The sequence below is a fragment of the Crotalus tigris genome, unplaced genomic scaffold, assembly GCF_016545835.1.
Source record: "Crotalus tigris isolate CLP2741 ecotype Arizona unplaced genomic scaffold, ASM1654583v1 scf7180000017690.20705106771:4171800, whole genome shotgun sequence".
Taxonomy (NCBI): domain Eukaryota; kingdom Metazoa; phylum Chordata; class Lepidosauria; order Squamata; family Viperidae; genus Crotalus; species Crotalus tigris.
The window spans coordinates 914594-928640 of NW_024096569.1; the positions used below are offsets into that span (position 1 = coordinate 914594).

The following is a 14047-nucleotide window of genomic DNA, read 5'->3' on the forward strand; positions in this document are numbered from 1 at the left end:
TCAAGGTAACCAGGACTGAACCCAGCCTGGAAGTTTCCCACTCTAATTCTCACATGGAATGGGTCACCCAGTGGGCATCCAGACCCTCCCTCTTATTTCAGTGGGGAGGTTCCGTGACCAATTTTAAGACCTGACGTGTTTCTCCTCTGAGCATGTCAAGGTAACCGGGACTGAACCCAGCCTGGAAGCTTCCCACTCTGGTCTCACATGGCATGGGTCACCCAGTGGCCATCCAGACCCTCCCTCTTATTTCAGTGGGGAGGTTCCGTGACCAATTTTAAGACCCGACGTGTTTCTCCTTTGAGCATGTCAAGGTAACCGGGACTGAACCCAGCCTGGAAGCTTCCCACTCTAATTCTCACATGGAATGGGTCACCCAGTGGCCATCCAGACCCTCCCTCTTATTTCAGTGGGGAGGTTCCGTGACCAATTTTAAGACCTGACGTGTTTTTCCTCTGAGCATGTCAAGGTAACCAGGACTGAACCCAGCCTGGAACCTTCCCACTCTAATTCTCACATGGCATGGGTCACCCAGTGGCCATCCAGACCCTCCCTCTTATTCCAGTGTGTGTGGGGGGTCCATGACCAATTCTAAGACCTGACGTGTTTGCCATGGTTTCTGTCCCTCCCGCTTGCCCTCTGAGCATGTCAAGGTAACCAGGACTGAAAACAGCCTGGAAGCTTCCCACTCGGGTCTTACCTGGCACCGGTGGGAGCTTCTGAACCATCTCCTAGGGTAGCCCCGTAAAGGATGCATTACAGCAGTCTAGTCTCGGTTAGAGTAATGCTGTCTCCCTAAAGTTGGGATGCAGGTCCCCAAATTGGCCGAATGGTGGAGACTAGGTTGGGCGGGGTAGTTTGGGTGGGAGGGAGGGCGCCTTGTTTGGGAGGGCTAGGGATAACCAGGATAACACTCGGGGACTTAGTAAGAACCCATCATGGCTTCTCATTCCTTTCTCTGAAGGCTGCGACTGGCCCAGATGCGGGAAGCTGAGCTGGCCTTAGGCCAGTCAGGTAAGTCATGCCCTCTGTATGAAGGAATGGAGGGAGGAGATGGAAGAGGGAGACACACTCAGTTTTAACCTGGACGATCTTTTGCGAAATGTGAATTTTCAGGTGAAAATTGAGCTGGGGCAGGACTAGAACTCACCATCTCCTGGTGATAGGCCCAAAGTCACCTAAATGGTTTTTACGCCTATAGTGGGACTAGAACTCACCGTCTTCTGGTGATTGGTCCAAAGTCAGCCAGCTGGCTTTCACGTTTAAGGAGGAACTAGAACTCACCATCGCCTGGTGATTGGCCCACCCAACCGGCTTTCATGCCTAAGGCAGGACTAGAACTCACCGTCTCCTGGAGATTGGTCCAAAGTCACCCAGCTGACTTTCATGTTTAAGGCGGGACTAGAACTCAACATCTCCTGGTGATTGGTCCAAAGTCACCCAATTGGCTTTCATGTTTAAGGCGGGACTAGAACTCACCGTCTCCTGGTGATTGGTCCAAAGTCAGCCGGCTTTCATGCCTAAGGCGGGACTAGAACTCACCGTCTCCTGGTGATTGGTCCAAAGTCACCCAGCTGACTTTCATGTTTAAGGCGGGACTAGAACTCAACATCTCCTGGTGATTGGTCCAAAGTCACCAAATTGGCTTTCATGTTTAAGGCGGGACTAGAACTCACCGTCTCCTGGTAATTGGCCCAAAGTCACCTAGCCAGCTTTCACGTTTAAGGCAGAACTAGAACTCACCGTCTCCTGGTGATTGGTCCAAAGTCACCCAGACGACTTTCATGTTTAAGGCAGAACTAGAACTCACCGTCTCCTGGTGATTGGTCCAAAGTCAGCCGGCTTTCATGCCTAAGGCGGGACTAGAACTCACCGTCTCCTGGTGATAGGCCCAAAGTCACCTAAATGGTTTTTACGCCTATAGTGGGACTAGAACTCACCATCTCCTGGTGATTGGTCCAAAGTCAGCCAGCCGGCTTTCATGTTTAAGGCGGGACTAGAACTCACCGTCTCCTCGTGATTGGTCCAAAGTCAGCCAGCTTTCATGCCTAAGGCGGGACTAGAACTCACCGTCTCCTGGTGATTGGTCCAAAGTCAGCCAGCCGGCTTTCACGTTTAAGGCGGGACTAGAACTCACCGTCTCCTCGTGATTGGTCCAAAGTCAGCCAGCTTTCTTGCCTAAGGCGGGACTAGAACTCACCGTCTCCTGGTGATTGGCCCAAAGTCACCTAGCCAGCTTTCACGTTTAAGGCAGAACTAGAACTCACCGTCTCCTGGTGATTGGTCCAAAGTCACCCAGACGACTTTCATGTTTAAGGCAGAACTAGAACTCACCGTCTCCTGGTGATTGGTCCAAAGTCAGCCAGCCGGCTTTCACGTTTAAGGCGGGACTAGAACTCACCGTCTCCTGGTGATTGGTCCAAAGTCAGCCAGCCGGCTTTCACGTTTAAGGCGGGACTAGAACTCACCGTCTCCTGGTGATTGGCCCAAAGTCACCTAGCCAGCTTTCACGTTTAAGGCAGAACTAGAACTCACCGTCTCCTGGTGATTGGTCCAAAGTCACCCAGACGACTTTCATGTTTAAGGCAGAACTAGAACTCACCGTCTCCTGGTGATTGGTCCAAAGTCAGCCGGCTTTCATGCCTAAGGCGGGACTAGAACTCACCGTCTCCTGGAGATTGGCCCAAATACACCCAGCCAGCTTTCACATTTAAGGTGGAACTAGAACTCACCGTCTCCTGGTGATTGGTCCAAAGTCACCCAGCTGACTTTCATGTTTAAGGCGGGACTAAAACTCAACATCTCCTGGTGATTGGTCCAAAGTCACCCAATTGGCTTTCATGTTTAAGGCGGGACTAGAACTCACCGTCTCCTGGTGATTGGTCCAAAGTCACCCAATTGGCTTTCATGTTTAAGGCGGGACTAGAACTCACCGTCTCCTGGTGATTGGTCCAAAGTCACCCAGCCGACTTTCATGTTTAAGGCGGGACTAGAACTCACCGTCTCCTGGTGATTAGCAACCAAAACTGGATGCGATATCCCCCGTGTGGCCTTACCAAGGCATAATAATCAGCTCGTTCTTTTGATTCCAGGGGATGAAACGTACCTGGACATTTTCCAAGATTTCTCGTTCATGGCGTCCAACGATCCTGAGAAGCTGTCCAGGAGGGCCTATGACTTGAGACTCACCACTTTGTGAAGCCCTGGAGAAGCTTCCTCAAGACGGGAAACCCACCAGGAACGTGGTCATTTCCAGCGTCCACGACCGACGGGGTGGCTGGGCTGTCCAAAAAATCAAATTAAGTTGCAAATGGACTCCCGAGGTCCAAGGGGCTGGTTTTAAGCATGGGGTCCCCCAAACTTACTTCTCGAAGCTGCTTTTGGGGTGAACTTGGCCAGAAAACAGCCAGGACAGCGAAGATCGGCGCATGGACACTCTTTTCATTTTGAACCCTTCTGTTTTTCCTTTCTGATCTTCCCTTTTTTTTGTTTTTTGTTTTAATTTATTGCTTTTGAACGGTCTATCATTGCGGAACGATGCTAAAGGGACAGATACGGAATCAATTTGCACCCCAAATCTAATTTTCTTTTTTCTTTTCTGAGTCTGGAAACCGCGACGTCTCGGCCTGGACAGGTGAAAAACGGGGTGTTTTTGGAGCTGGGAAAGCTGCGAGTTTTATTTGGGAATAAACGTGGTTTTCCAGAGGACCAGAATGATGGTTTATTTGTCGCGCGCTGGATTCTTAGGCCGGAGATCTCAAAAAGTGGGCTTTCTGCATGCCGTTGTCTGTTTTAGAAATTTGTCATTCGGGTCTGAATCGCATGCTTTTTCGCATTTTGTTTACCAGCTAAACTTTTGAAAGAGTTAATTCCTCGTTTAGTAGATCCAGGGGACGCCCTGAACAATAGTTTACCTGGAACTCAGCAAAGGCTTTAACGGAGTGACAGACTTGCTCATAAAATGGTAAATTATGGGCCAGCTGATAATCGACAAACAAAGATATTCCTTTAATTACCCTGGCTGGGTAATTCTGGGAGTTGAAGTCCACATATCGTAAAATTCCCACACCTAAGGTCCCTTCCAACTCTTGCCATTCTATGATTCTGTAAGGGTCTCCTGCTTGGGCAGGGGGCTCGACTAGATGACCTCCAAAGTCCCATCTCCGTTTTTCTGTAATTCTGTTAAGGCTCTCCTCTTTGAGCAGGGGGTTGGGCTAGATGACCTCCGAGGTCCTCTCCAACTCTTTCCTTCTATGATTCTGTAAGGGTCTCCTACCTGAGCAGGGGGTTGGGCTAGATGACCTCCAAGGTCCCTTCCCACTCTGTCATTCTGCAAAGACTCCTGTAAGCTGAGCTTATTATACGCTACGGCTCTTGTTTGTTTTGGAAAGTTGTCCTAGGCGTCTAAATCGCCTACTTGTTCACCGTTTACTTTCTCTAAACTTTTGAAAGAGTTAATTCCCCGTTTAGTAGATCCAGGGAACGCCCTGACGTAGTTTATCTGGTTCTTAGCAATGGGTTTAACCGAGTTATATAAACAGAGGCATCGAATCAAAATCACGCAAAGTATTAGTACCTCTGTGGAAAGCCTGAGTAAGGCCACACCTGGAATGTTGCCTGCAGTTTTGTTCACCACATTACAAAAAAAAAAAAAAAGATGTTGAGACTTTGGAAAAAGAGCAGAGAAGAACAACAAAGAGGATCAGGGGACTGGAGGCTAAAACATATAAGGAACGGTTGCTGGAATTGGATATGTCTAGTTTAATGAAGAGAAGGACGAGGGGGGACATGATAGCCGTGTTCCAGTGTCTCAGGGGCTGCCCCAAAGAAGAGGGAGTCAAGCTATTCTCCAAAGCACCTGAAGGCAAGATAAGAAGCAACGGATGGAAACTAATCAGGGAGAGAAGCAGCCTGGAACTACGGAGGAATTTCCTGATAATGAGAACACTTAACCAGTGGAACCACCTGCCTCCAGAAGTGGGTGTTTCTTCACTGGAGGTTTTTAAGAAGAGACTGGACAGCCACAGCGGCGGGGGGGGGGTTGGACTAGAAGACCTCCAAGGTCCCTTCCAGCTCTATTCTGATTCATTGATTGAGTGTCTTGTAATAAACTTCTTCATAAAACGATAGAATATGGGCTAGATGAGATACCACAGCTGGATCCAGTTAGTGGAATGAATAGAATAGAATAGAATAATAAAATACAGAATAGAGTAGAATTAGAATAGAAATAAGGAATAGAATAGAAATAAGGAATAGAATAGAAATAAGGAATAGAATAGGAATAAAGAATAAAATAGAATAGAATAATAAAATATAGAATAGAAAAATAGAATAGAATAATAAAATACAGAATAGACTAGAATAGGAGAAAATGAATTAGAATAGAATAGAATAATAAAATAAGAATAGAATAGAATTAGAATGGAAATAAGGAATAGAATAGAAATAAAGAATAGAATAGGAATAAAGAATAGAATAGAATAGAATAGAATAATAAAATACAGAATAGACTAGAATAGAAATAAGGAATAGAATAAAAATAAAGAATAGAATAGAATAATAAGATATATAATAGAAGAACAGAATAGAATAATAAAATACAGAATAGACTAGAATAATAAAATACAGAGCACAATAGAATAGGAGAACATGAATAGAATAGAATAATAAAATACAGAATAGAATAGAATAGAAATAAGGAATAGAATAGAAATAAGGAATAGAATAGGAATAAAGAATAAAATAGAATAGAATAATAAAATATAGAATAGAAAAATAGAATAGAATAATAAAATACAGAATAGACTAGAATAGGAGAAAATGAATTAGAATAGAATAGAATAATAAAATAAGAATAGAATAGAATTAGAATGGAAATAAGGAATAGAATAGAAATAAAGAATAGAATAGGAATAAAGAATAGAATAGAATAGAATAGAATAATAAAATACAGAATAGACTAGAATAGAAATAAGGAATAGAATAAAAATAAAGAATAGAATAGAATAATAAGATATATAATAGAAGAACAGAATAGAATAATAAAATACAGAATAGACTAGAATAATAAAATACAGAGCACAATAGAATAGGAGAACATGAATAGAATAGAATAATAAAATACAGAATAGAATAGAATAGAAATAAGGAATAGAATAGAAACAAGGAATAGAATAGGAATAAAGAATAGATAGAATAGAATAGAATAGAATAATAAAATACAGAATAGAATAGAATAGAATAGAATAGAAGCCACTAAGCAAATGGCCATTAAGTCGAGGACTACCTGTAACACAGGGGTACGGCCTCCTCGAAAGAGCCCTGTTTGCTTTGTGCCATGGAACCCAAGCCCTCTGCACATGTTCAACCCAACTGCCGCCTTCACTGTCACACATCCGGTCCAGGATTATCCTCAGAATATTTTATTTCAACCTTGGAACTGACCAAATGGACTTCGCTCGAAGGCACAAACTGTGATTCGAAGTTTGGGAAAGGGGGGGTCAGCGACAAATGGGTGCCAGCCGGCCCCTCCCTGTGCCCTCTGTTAATCCTGGGGGGGTCAGCCCCTCCTTCCCTCCCTCCCTCCCTCCCTCCTTGGGGGCAGAGCCAGTTTGCGGCTCTGCAGTTGTTTTGCAGGAGCGCCAACGCTGCCCTTTGGTGGGTGCTCATTGCCCCCCTCCCGGCTCCTGGCAGAGAAAGCCTCACCTGGTTAAAGGTGCCTCTCTACCTTCAGCTGCTGCAGGTAAAGAATTTGGGTGGGTGGGTGGGGTTAGGGAATGAGAAAGGGGGGGAATTTGCCCCACACCTTGATTCCCCCCGAGATTTTATATAGTATACCTTCCCCTATTTCTCTCACTCCATATACAGGTCTCATCCTATTGTCTAGGATTCTCACACCTTCATTTGGGGGGGGGCACAGGTAACCTGCGACCCCCCCCCACCCAGAGGGGCTGAATTGCCCTGCCCCATAACTCCGCAACCGGCCGGAGGGAATTGGGGTCAGTCTGCTCCTAAGCCTTGACCGGGTACCAATTTCCTCCCCCCCCCCATAAAGGGTGTCCCTCCAGAATGTGGGCGGGGGGCTTTTCTTGGGTCTCCATTTGCCCCCCCCCAAGTCCTTCTCCCCTGGGGGGAGGGTCCCTGTCTGCATTTTTTCCCCTCCTCTTTGCAAGCCCCCCCACCTTCTCACCTGCAATTCCAGGTTAAAAAAAAGCACCAATCCCAATCGTGGGCAAAGCCAGTATAATTTTAACGTGAAAATCGCCCTTTGCAACAAACACATCCTGGCTTACGGAAAAAAAAGCCGGTTTCCCAGGCAGATGGGGTTACAGCTCAGCGCCCCCCCCACTTCCCCTGCTGACACACACACACACACCCCACACACACACTGACTCAACCGGTTCCAGGTTCTCTTCCCTTTCCCTCTCTTCGGCTTAGTAAATTAAACCAGGTTTATTGCAAACTCCATGAAGGGGATCTGACTGGATCTGCTTTTCGGCGAGGGGGAAAGGAACGGAGAGGTGGGGGGGGGCTAAAGCACGAACAGTCCTCAAGCTTACGACCGCAAACCCGAGGCCAAAGTTTCCGTTGCTAAGCGAGACACTTGTTGAAACGACTTTTGCCCCGTTTTACGACCTTTCTGGCCAACCGTCCTTAAGTGAATTGCTGCGGTTGGTAAGTTGACTACACGGTCGTTAAGTGGGTCACGGGACCCCGGGGATGGCTACTATGGTCGTTAAGTGTGAAAAACAGTGGTAAGTCACTTTTTTCAGTGTTGTGGTAAGTTCGAGCGGTCACTAAATGAACTGTTGTAAGTCGAGGACTAATTAATAATAACAATAACAACAATAATAATAACAACAACAACAACAATAATAATACCTGTATATAATGTAATGTACACTAACTACATCATACAAAAATCCCTCTTCCTCGTTTTTTTACTTTGGACAACTCAGCAACTCACAATCTTCTGCTACACAATACCACATAAAACACAGCTGTGCTCAGCATAACTCGACACACATGGCTTCCCCACGGTTGACGGAAGGCCGCGCCTGGCCCCTGCAGGCCAGGATTAGTATTGCACTGGTCCAGATTTTGTCCGTTTGCAAACTATGGACGAATCAGCATAGAGCTGGAAGGGGGCCTGGGAGGTCATCTAGTCCAACCTCCTACTCAGGCAAGGAGAACCTATATTCTTTCAGACAAGTGACAAGGGGGTCTGGGAGGTCATCTAGTCCAATCTCCCGCTCGGATAAGGAGAACCTATATTCTTTCAGTCTCTTCTTAAAAACCTACAGTGATGGATCACCCACACCTTCTGGTGGCAAGCAGTTCCCCTGGCTCATCGTCCTGCCTCTTAGGAAGGTTCTCCTTAGTTTCAGGTTGCTTCTCGCATTGATTAGACGCTTCACCTTCCTCCCCAGGACCAAGTGTGGGGCCAGCAGACCTCCTCTTGAAGCCCCCCACCCAGCAGCTGGAGAAGATGCTGCCCCTGGAAGACCCCCCGGATGGAGGTTGGGGCTGGATGGTCGTCCTCGCAGGGTTCCTTGCTAACTCGCTGACCTTCGGCGTCTTGCGCTCCTTGGGCGCCCTCTCGGAAGGCCTGGTGGGGGCTTTCGAGGCCACCACGGCCCAGGTGTCCTGGGTGACGGGCATCACCTTGGCCACCAAGCAGTTTGCAAGTAAGTTTGCCCCGCGGGGCCAACGCCGAGTAGGCCCTGCTTCGCTCCGCCGTTTCCGCTTTTCGCACCCGGAACTCCACTTTTCTGTCCTCGCCTTTGCGGCCGAGCTGATCTAAGGTGGATTTGCCACTTTCCCAATGAGCAAAGTCAGTAAGGGAAGCCAGCTGTGCTTAACGACCGCATGACTCGCTTAACGGCGGAGGCCAAAGGTGGTAAAATCAGTTGCGACGCGTTTTAACAACCGGCGGTTCTTTTCCGCGCTGCGAAAGGGGGGCGCTTTCCAACACACACACATACACACACACCCCGACTCGCTGTTTCTTCCTGGCAGGTCCCCTGGGCACGGCGGCAAGCACCCGCTACGGCGCCCGTCCGGTCGTCATGCTGGGGGGGTTCCTCTCTTCGCTGGGCCTCTTGGCGGCCGCGTTCAGCACCACCTTGCTCCAGTTGTATCTCAGCCTGGGATTCCTGACAGGTGAGTCGGGCAGACCCCGCACCCAGGCCTGGTTAAAATGGCTCAAGATGGCTGCCAGGGCCTAGTTGAAGCTCCGCCCCCTTTTTATGTGTGATGCTTCCAGGTGTGTCATGGCCCTCTGGGGCAGCCATCTTGACTTTTTTGACCTCCCCCCTGCCTGGGCCTTTTCTATCCAGAGCTCGTTTTGTCCAGGGGTTCAAAAATGCGAGGAGACGGGAGAGCGTCAGTTGTAGTCACACCTTAGGAATAAAAGTTGGCTTTGGGCCCATCGCCAGGAGACGGGGAGTTCTAGTTTCACCTGAGGCATGAAAAGCAGCCAGGTTAGTTGGAGTCAGTCGCCCAAAGATGGGGAGTTCTAGTCCCGCCTTAGCCATGAAAGTCGGCTGGGTGACTTTGGGCCAATCACCGGGAGACGGTGAGTTCTAGTCCCGCCTTAGCCATGAAAGCCTGCTGGGTGACTTTGGGCCAATCGCCAGGAGACAGTGAGTTCTAGTCCCGCCTTAGCCATGAAAGCCAGTTGGGTGACTTTGGGCCAATCGCCAGGAGATGGTGAGTTCTAGTCCCGCCTTAGACATGAAAGCCAGCTGGGTGACTTTGGGCCAATCGCCAGGAGACAGGGAGTTCTAGTCCCGCCTTAGGCACGAAAGGTGGCTGGGTGACTTTGGGCCAATCGCCAGGAGACGGCGAGTTCTAGTCCCGCCTTAGACACGAAAGCCGGCTGGGTGACTTTGGGCCAATCGCCAGGCGACGGTGAGTTCTAGTCCCGCCTTAGACATGAAAGCCAGCTGGGTGACTTTGGGCCAATCACCTTACAGGGTTGTTGTGAGTAAAATAGGAGGATACATTCGGGATACGTTTCAGTTATTTGAGAAAAGATAAGGTGGGGTATAAATGAATCGAGACCGATATAATAAATATCTCTTTTTCTTTTTCTCCCTTCCATCTGCCTGCAGGTTTGGGCTGGGCCCTGGCCTTTGCCCCCACCATGGGCACCCTCGCCCGCTATTTCTCCAGCCACCGTTCGCTGGCCGTGGGCCTGGCCTTGACCGGCAATGGTCTGGCCTCTTTCGCCTTCTCTCCTCTCCTGCGCCTGGTGGCCGACCACCTCGCCTGGCGAGGCACCTTGCTGGCCGCCTCGGCCTTGACCCTCCACCTGGTGCCCGGCGGGGCCCTCCTCCGACCCCTGGCCCTGCGGGGAGACCCCCCCAAGCTGACCGCCCTCTTTGATCTGGGCCTATTCGCCCAGCGAGGCTTCGGGGCCTTCGCCCTGGGCACTGCCCTGCTGGCCGCCGGGTACTTCGTCCCCTACGTCCACCTGGACGCCTACGGCCAGGCGCTAGGCATGGGAGCGTACAAAGCGGCCTTCATGGTCTCGCTGGCCGGCTTAGCCGACGCCCTGGCCCGGCTGCTGGCCGGCTGCGTGGCTGACCGGCATCTCCTGCCCCCCGTCTACCTGCTGGTGGCCTTCAACACCTTGGTGGGGGTCAGCCTGCTCTTCTTCCCAGCCTCGTCCGCCTCCGGTGCCAGCCTGCTCGCCCTGGCTTTGCTCTACGGCGCCAGCGCGGGAAGCTTCGCCACGCTGGCCTTCGGGGTCTTGCCTGAGCTGGTGGGCGTCGGCCGAGTGGTGAACGCCACGGGGCTGTGCATGATGTCCATGAGCGTCGGGGGCCTGCTGGGACCCCCCCTCTCGGGTAAGGAGAAGAGGGGTGATCGTTGGGGGGGGGGCGGGCTCAGTCCAGGTGTAGCTCTATTATAATATCATCGTACTAAAGTTGGAAGGGACCTGGGAGGTCATCTAGTCCAACCCCCTGCTCAGGGAGGAAACCCTAGACTATTTCAGACAAGTGGCTGTCCAGTCTCTTCTTAAAAACTTCCAGTGTTGGAGAAGGGAAGGAAGGAAGGAAGGAAGGAAGGAAGGAAGGAAGGAAGGAAGGAAGGAAGGAAGGAAGGAAGGAAAAGAATAACAGAATAACAGACTCGGAAGGTACCTTGGAGGTCATCTAGTCGAACCCCCTGCTCAGGCAGGAAACCCTAGACTATTTCACACAAAGGGCTGTCCAGTCTCTTCTTAAAAACTTCCAGTGTTGGAGAAGGGAGGGAGGGAGGGAGAGAGGGAAGGAAAGAAGGAAGGAAGGAAGGAAGGAAGGAAGGAAGGAAGGAAGGAAGGAAGGAAGGAAGGAAGGAAGGAAGGAAAAAAAGAATAACAGAATAATAGACTTGGAAGGTACCTTGGAGGTCATCTAGTCCAACCCCCTGCTCGGGCAGAAAACCTTATGCTATTTCAGACAAATGGCTGTCCAGTGTTTTCTTAAAAACTTCCAGTGTTGGAGAAGGGAGGGAGGGAGGGAGGGAGGGAGGGAGGGAGGGAGGGAAGGAAGGAAGGAAGGAAGGAAGGAAGGAAGGAAGGAAGGAAGGAAGGAAGGAAGGGGAAAAAAAGAATAACAGACTCGGAAGGGACCTTGGAGGTCATCTAGTCCAACCCCTTGCTCAGGCAGGAAACCCTATAGTACCACTTCAGACAAAGGGCAGTTCAAAAGATTGATTAAACAACAATGATGGATTCAGCGTTGTTTAATCAATATTTCTCAGACATGGCCCCTTTAAGGCGGGTGGACTTCAACTCCCAGAATCCCCCAGCCAGCACATCAATTGCCCATTTAATTGTCGTACCATCTAACCCCCACCCCCATCTAACTGGGTTTATTAATTTAGCTGTCAGGGGTTAGTTCTTTTTTTCAATTTGCTGAACTCAAGGTATATTACATCTATTCTACCGCATTCCTCAATCAAAAAAAAAGTGACATTTGTCCCTGTCCTATCCATGCTGAATTCCGATAAAACTTTGCTGGCTGGGGGATTCTGGGAGTTGAAGTCCACCCATCTTAAAGGATGCTGGCTGGGGAATTCTGGGAGTTGAAGTCCATGCATCTTAATTCATGCCGGCTGGGGAATTCTGGGAGTTGAAGTCCACCCATCTTAATTCATGCTGTCTGGGGAATCCTGGGAGTTGAAGTCCCCCTGTCCTGAACTGGCCATGTTTGTGAAACATGACTAAACCCCACCTGCCTTCTGGGAATCTCGCCAACAGGTGAACCCGGGCCACTATTTTCAGTCAGAGGGTTTCTCTGACAAACCATGATTAAGCCAACAATGCTGGCTTATGCCTCCTTGTCTCTTCTTTTCTTCCCAGGCTTCCTGCGGGACCAAACTGGAGACTTCGCTGCCTCGTTCCTGGTTGGGGGGGGCTTTGTCCTTTGTGCCAGTCTGGTCTTCCTTGCCCTTCCCTCCCCCTCGTCCGGATGCTGCAGCCCCCAGCGGGGCGAGATGCCCGCTGCTGTGGAGCATCGGAAACCTCCCCACCCCATGACGGCCAGGAGACCTTTGGAAATATGAAAGACATCCCACATTCCTCCCTCCAGGGTCTTCCCGCCATGCCTATCACAGCCAAGCTGACCAGGATGATGGGCGTGTGAATCCAATCTACTAAAGCGGTCCCAGCTTCTGCAACCAGGTGCAGTCCGACCAGAGCGCAATTTAATCGGACTCCCCACTGGGGTGCAACAGGGAGAGGACCCTCCCCCCTAATTGAGGGGAGGGGGCATCCAATGCATCGAACCCATCGTCCACTGCCTTGGCAGGAAAGGCCGTAAAACGGGGCAAAATTCACTTAACCGCACTGTCTCACAACAAAAATGTTGGGCCCAGTTGTGGTATAGAATAGAATAGAATAGAATAGAATAGAATAGAATAGAATAGAATAGAATAGAATAGAGTAGAATATAGAATACAGAATATAGTAGAGTAGGGTAGGGTAGGGTAGGGTAGAGTAGGGTAGAGTAGAAATAACACAGAATAAATAGAATAAAATAATAGAATAGAATAGAACAGAATAATAGAATAGAATAAGAAATAATAATATAGAATAGAATAGAATAAATAGAATAAAGTAGAGTAGAGTAGAGTAGAAATAACATACAGAATAGAATAGAATAGAATAGAATAGAATAGAATAGAATAGAATATAGAATATAGAACAGAACAGAATAGAAAATGTGGAATGGAATAGAATAGAATAGAATTAGAATTAGAATAGAATAGAATAAAGAATAGAATAGAAATAAGGGAACAGAATCGAACGGTCACTAAACAAACAGTTGTAAGGAGAGGACGGCTTGAACCCCTAGCAAGAGCGCTACGTTGATTAGCCCATTTCAAAGGTCAGGAAAACGCGCTGAATTTAGAGAATTCCGTATCCAGCCGAAGGTCACAAAAAAAAAGAGCGGAGAAACTTGCAGGACTTTGCAACTGGCAAAGTCAAGAGATTTCCGAGGAATTTAACGTCAGGACTTTCTACTGGCAGTGAAAATGCAGATTTTCAGCACACGGTTCTTCCAATAAAACAGAGGTTGAGCTTCACTTAACAACAGTTTGTTTAGTGACCGGAGTTAAAACAGTCCCTAGAAACAGCCAACTGCCCCTTGGCTGCTAAAGGGAACAAGCGTTTCTCTTCTGGTGTTGGGGTGTGTTTGGGTGGCACAGCACCCCCCAAAAAAGCTTACCAGGCGTGCAATTTAGCCGATTCGAAAATTCGAACCCAGAACTCGGGTTTTCCCGGGATCGAAGATGTGGTGTGATTCCTTAATAAAATATCTCTCTTGCCTGTCCAATTTTACATTCTAATTTGAACCATAACCCTAAAAATAACCATCCATGCAAACCAATTTCACACTGATTCCGCTGGTGATTTTATTCCGAGAGTTTTTATAAAACCACATTTAATTAAATTAATTAAAAAAAAGAGAGAGACTTGCCAACGTTCTCTTCAAAGGGGACGTTTATGCTAAATTCACACCGACATAAGCTGTGTTTCTCCACCTGGGCA

At 48.5% G+C, this 14047-nt stretch overlaps 2 protein-coding genes across 3 annotated transcripts in view; both read left to right on the top strand.

Annotated features, from left to right (window-relative positions):
* Positions 1-3708, top strand: part of ACAP1 (ArfGAP with coiled-coil, ankyrin repeat and PH domains 1) — a 31933-nt gene extending 28225 nt beyond the window's left edge. For both annotated transcript variants that reach the window (XM_039337918.1, XM_039337917.1), the window contains 2 exons: positions 965-1014; positions 3093-3708. In XM_039337918.1, the coding sequence (XP_039193852.1) occupies positions 965-1014; positions 3093-3199 (157 nt within the window). In that variant the 3' untranslated portion in view covers positions 3200-3708. The remainder of the gene's footprint in view (positions 1-964; positions 1015-3092) is intronic.
* A 2904-nt stretch (positions 3709-6612) lies between these two features.
* On the top strand, positions 6613-12935 carry SLC16A11 (solute carrier family 16 member 11). Its single transcript, XM_039337837.1, has 5 exons — positions 6613-6745; positions 8433-8690; positions 9022-9165; positions 10119-10856; positions 12356-12935. Exons 2-5 carry the CDS (start codon positions 8492-8494, stop codon positions 12556-12558), a joined length of 1284 nt encoding a protein of 427 aa, XP_039193771.1. The 5' UTR covers positions 6613-6745; positions 8433-8491; the 3' UTR covers positions 12559-12935.
* Positions 12936-14047: the final 1112 nt, after the last annotated feature.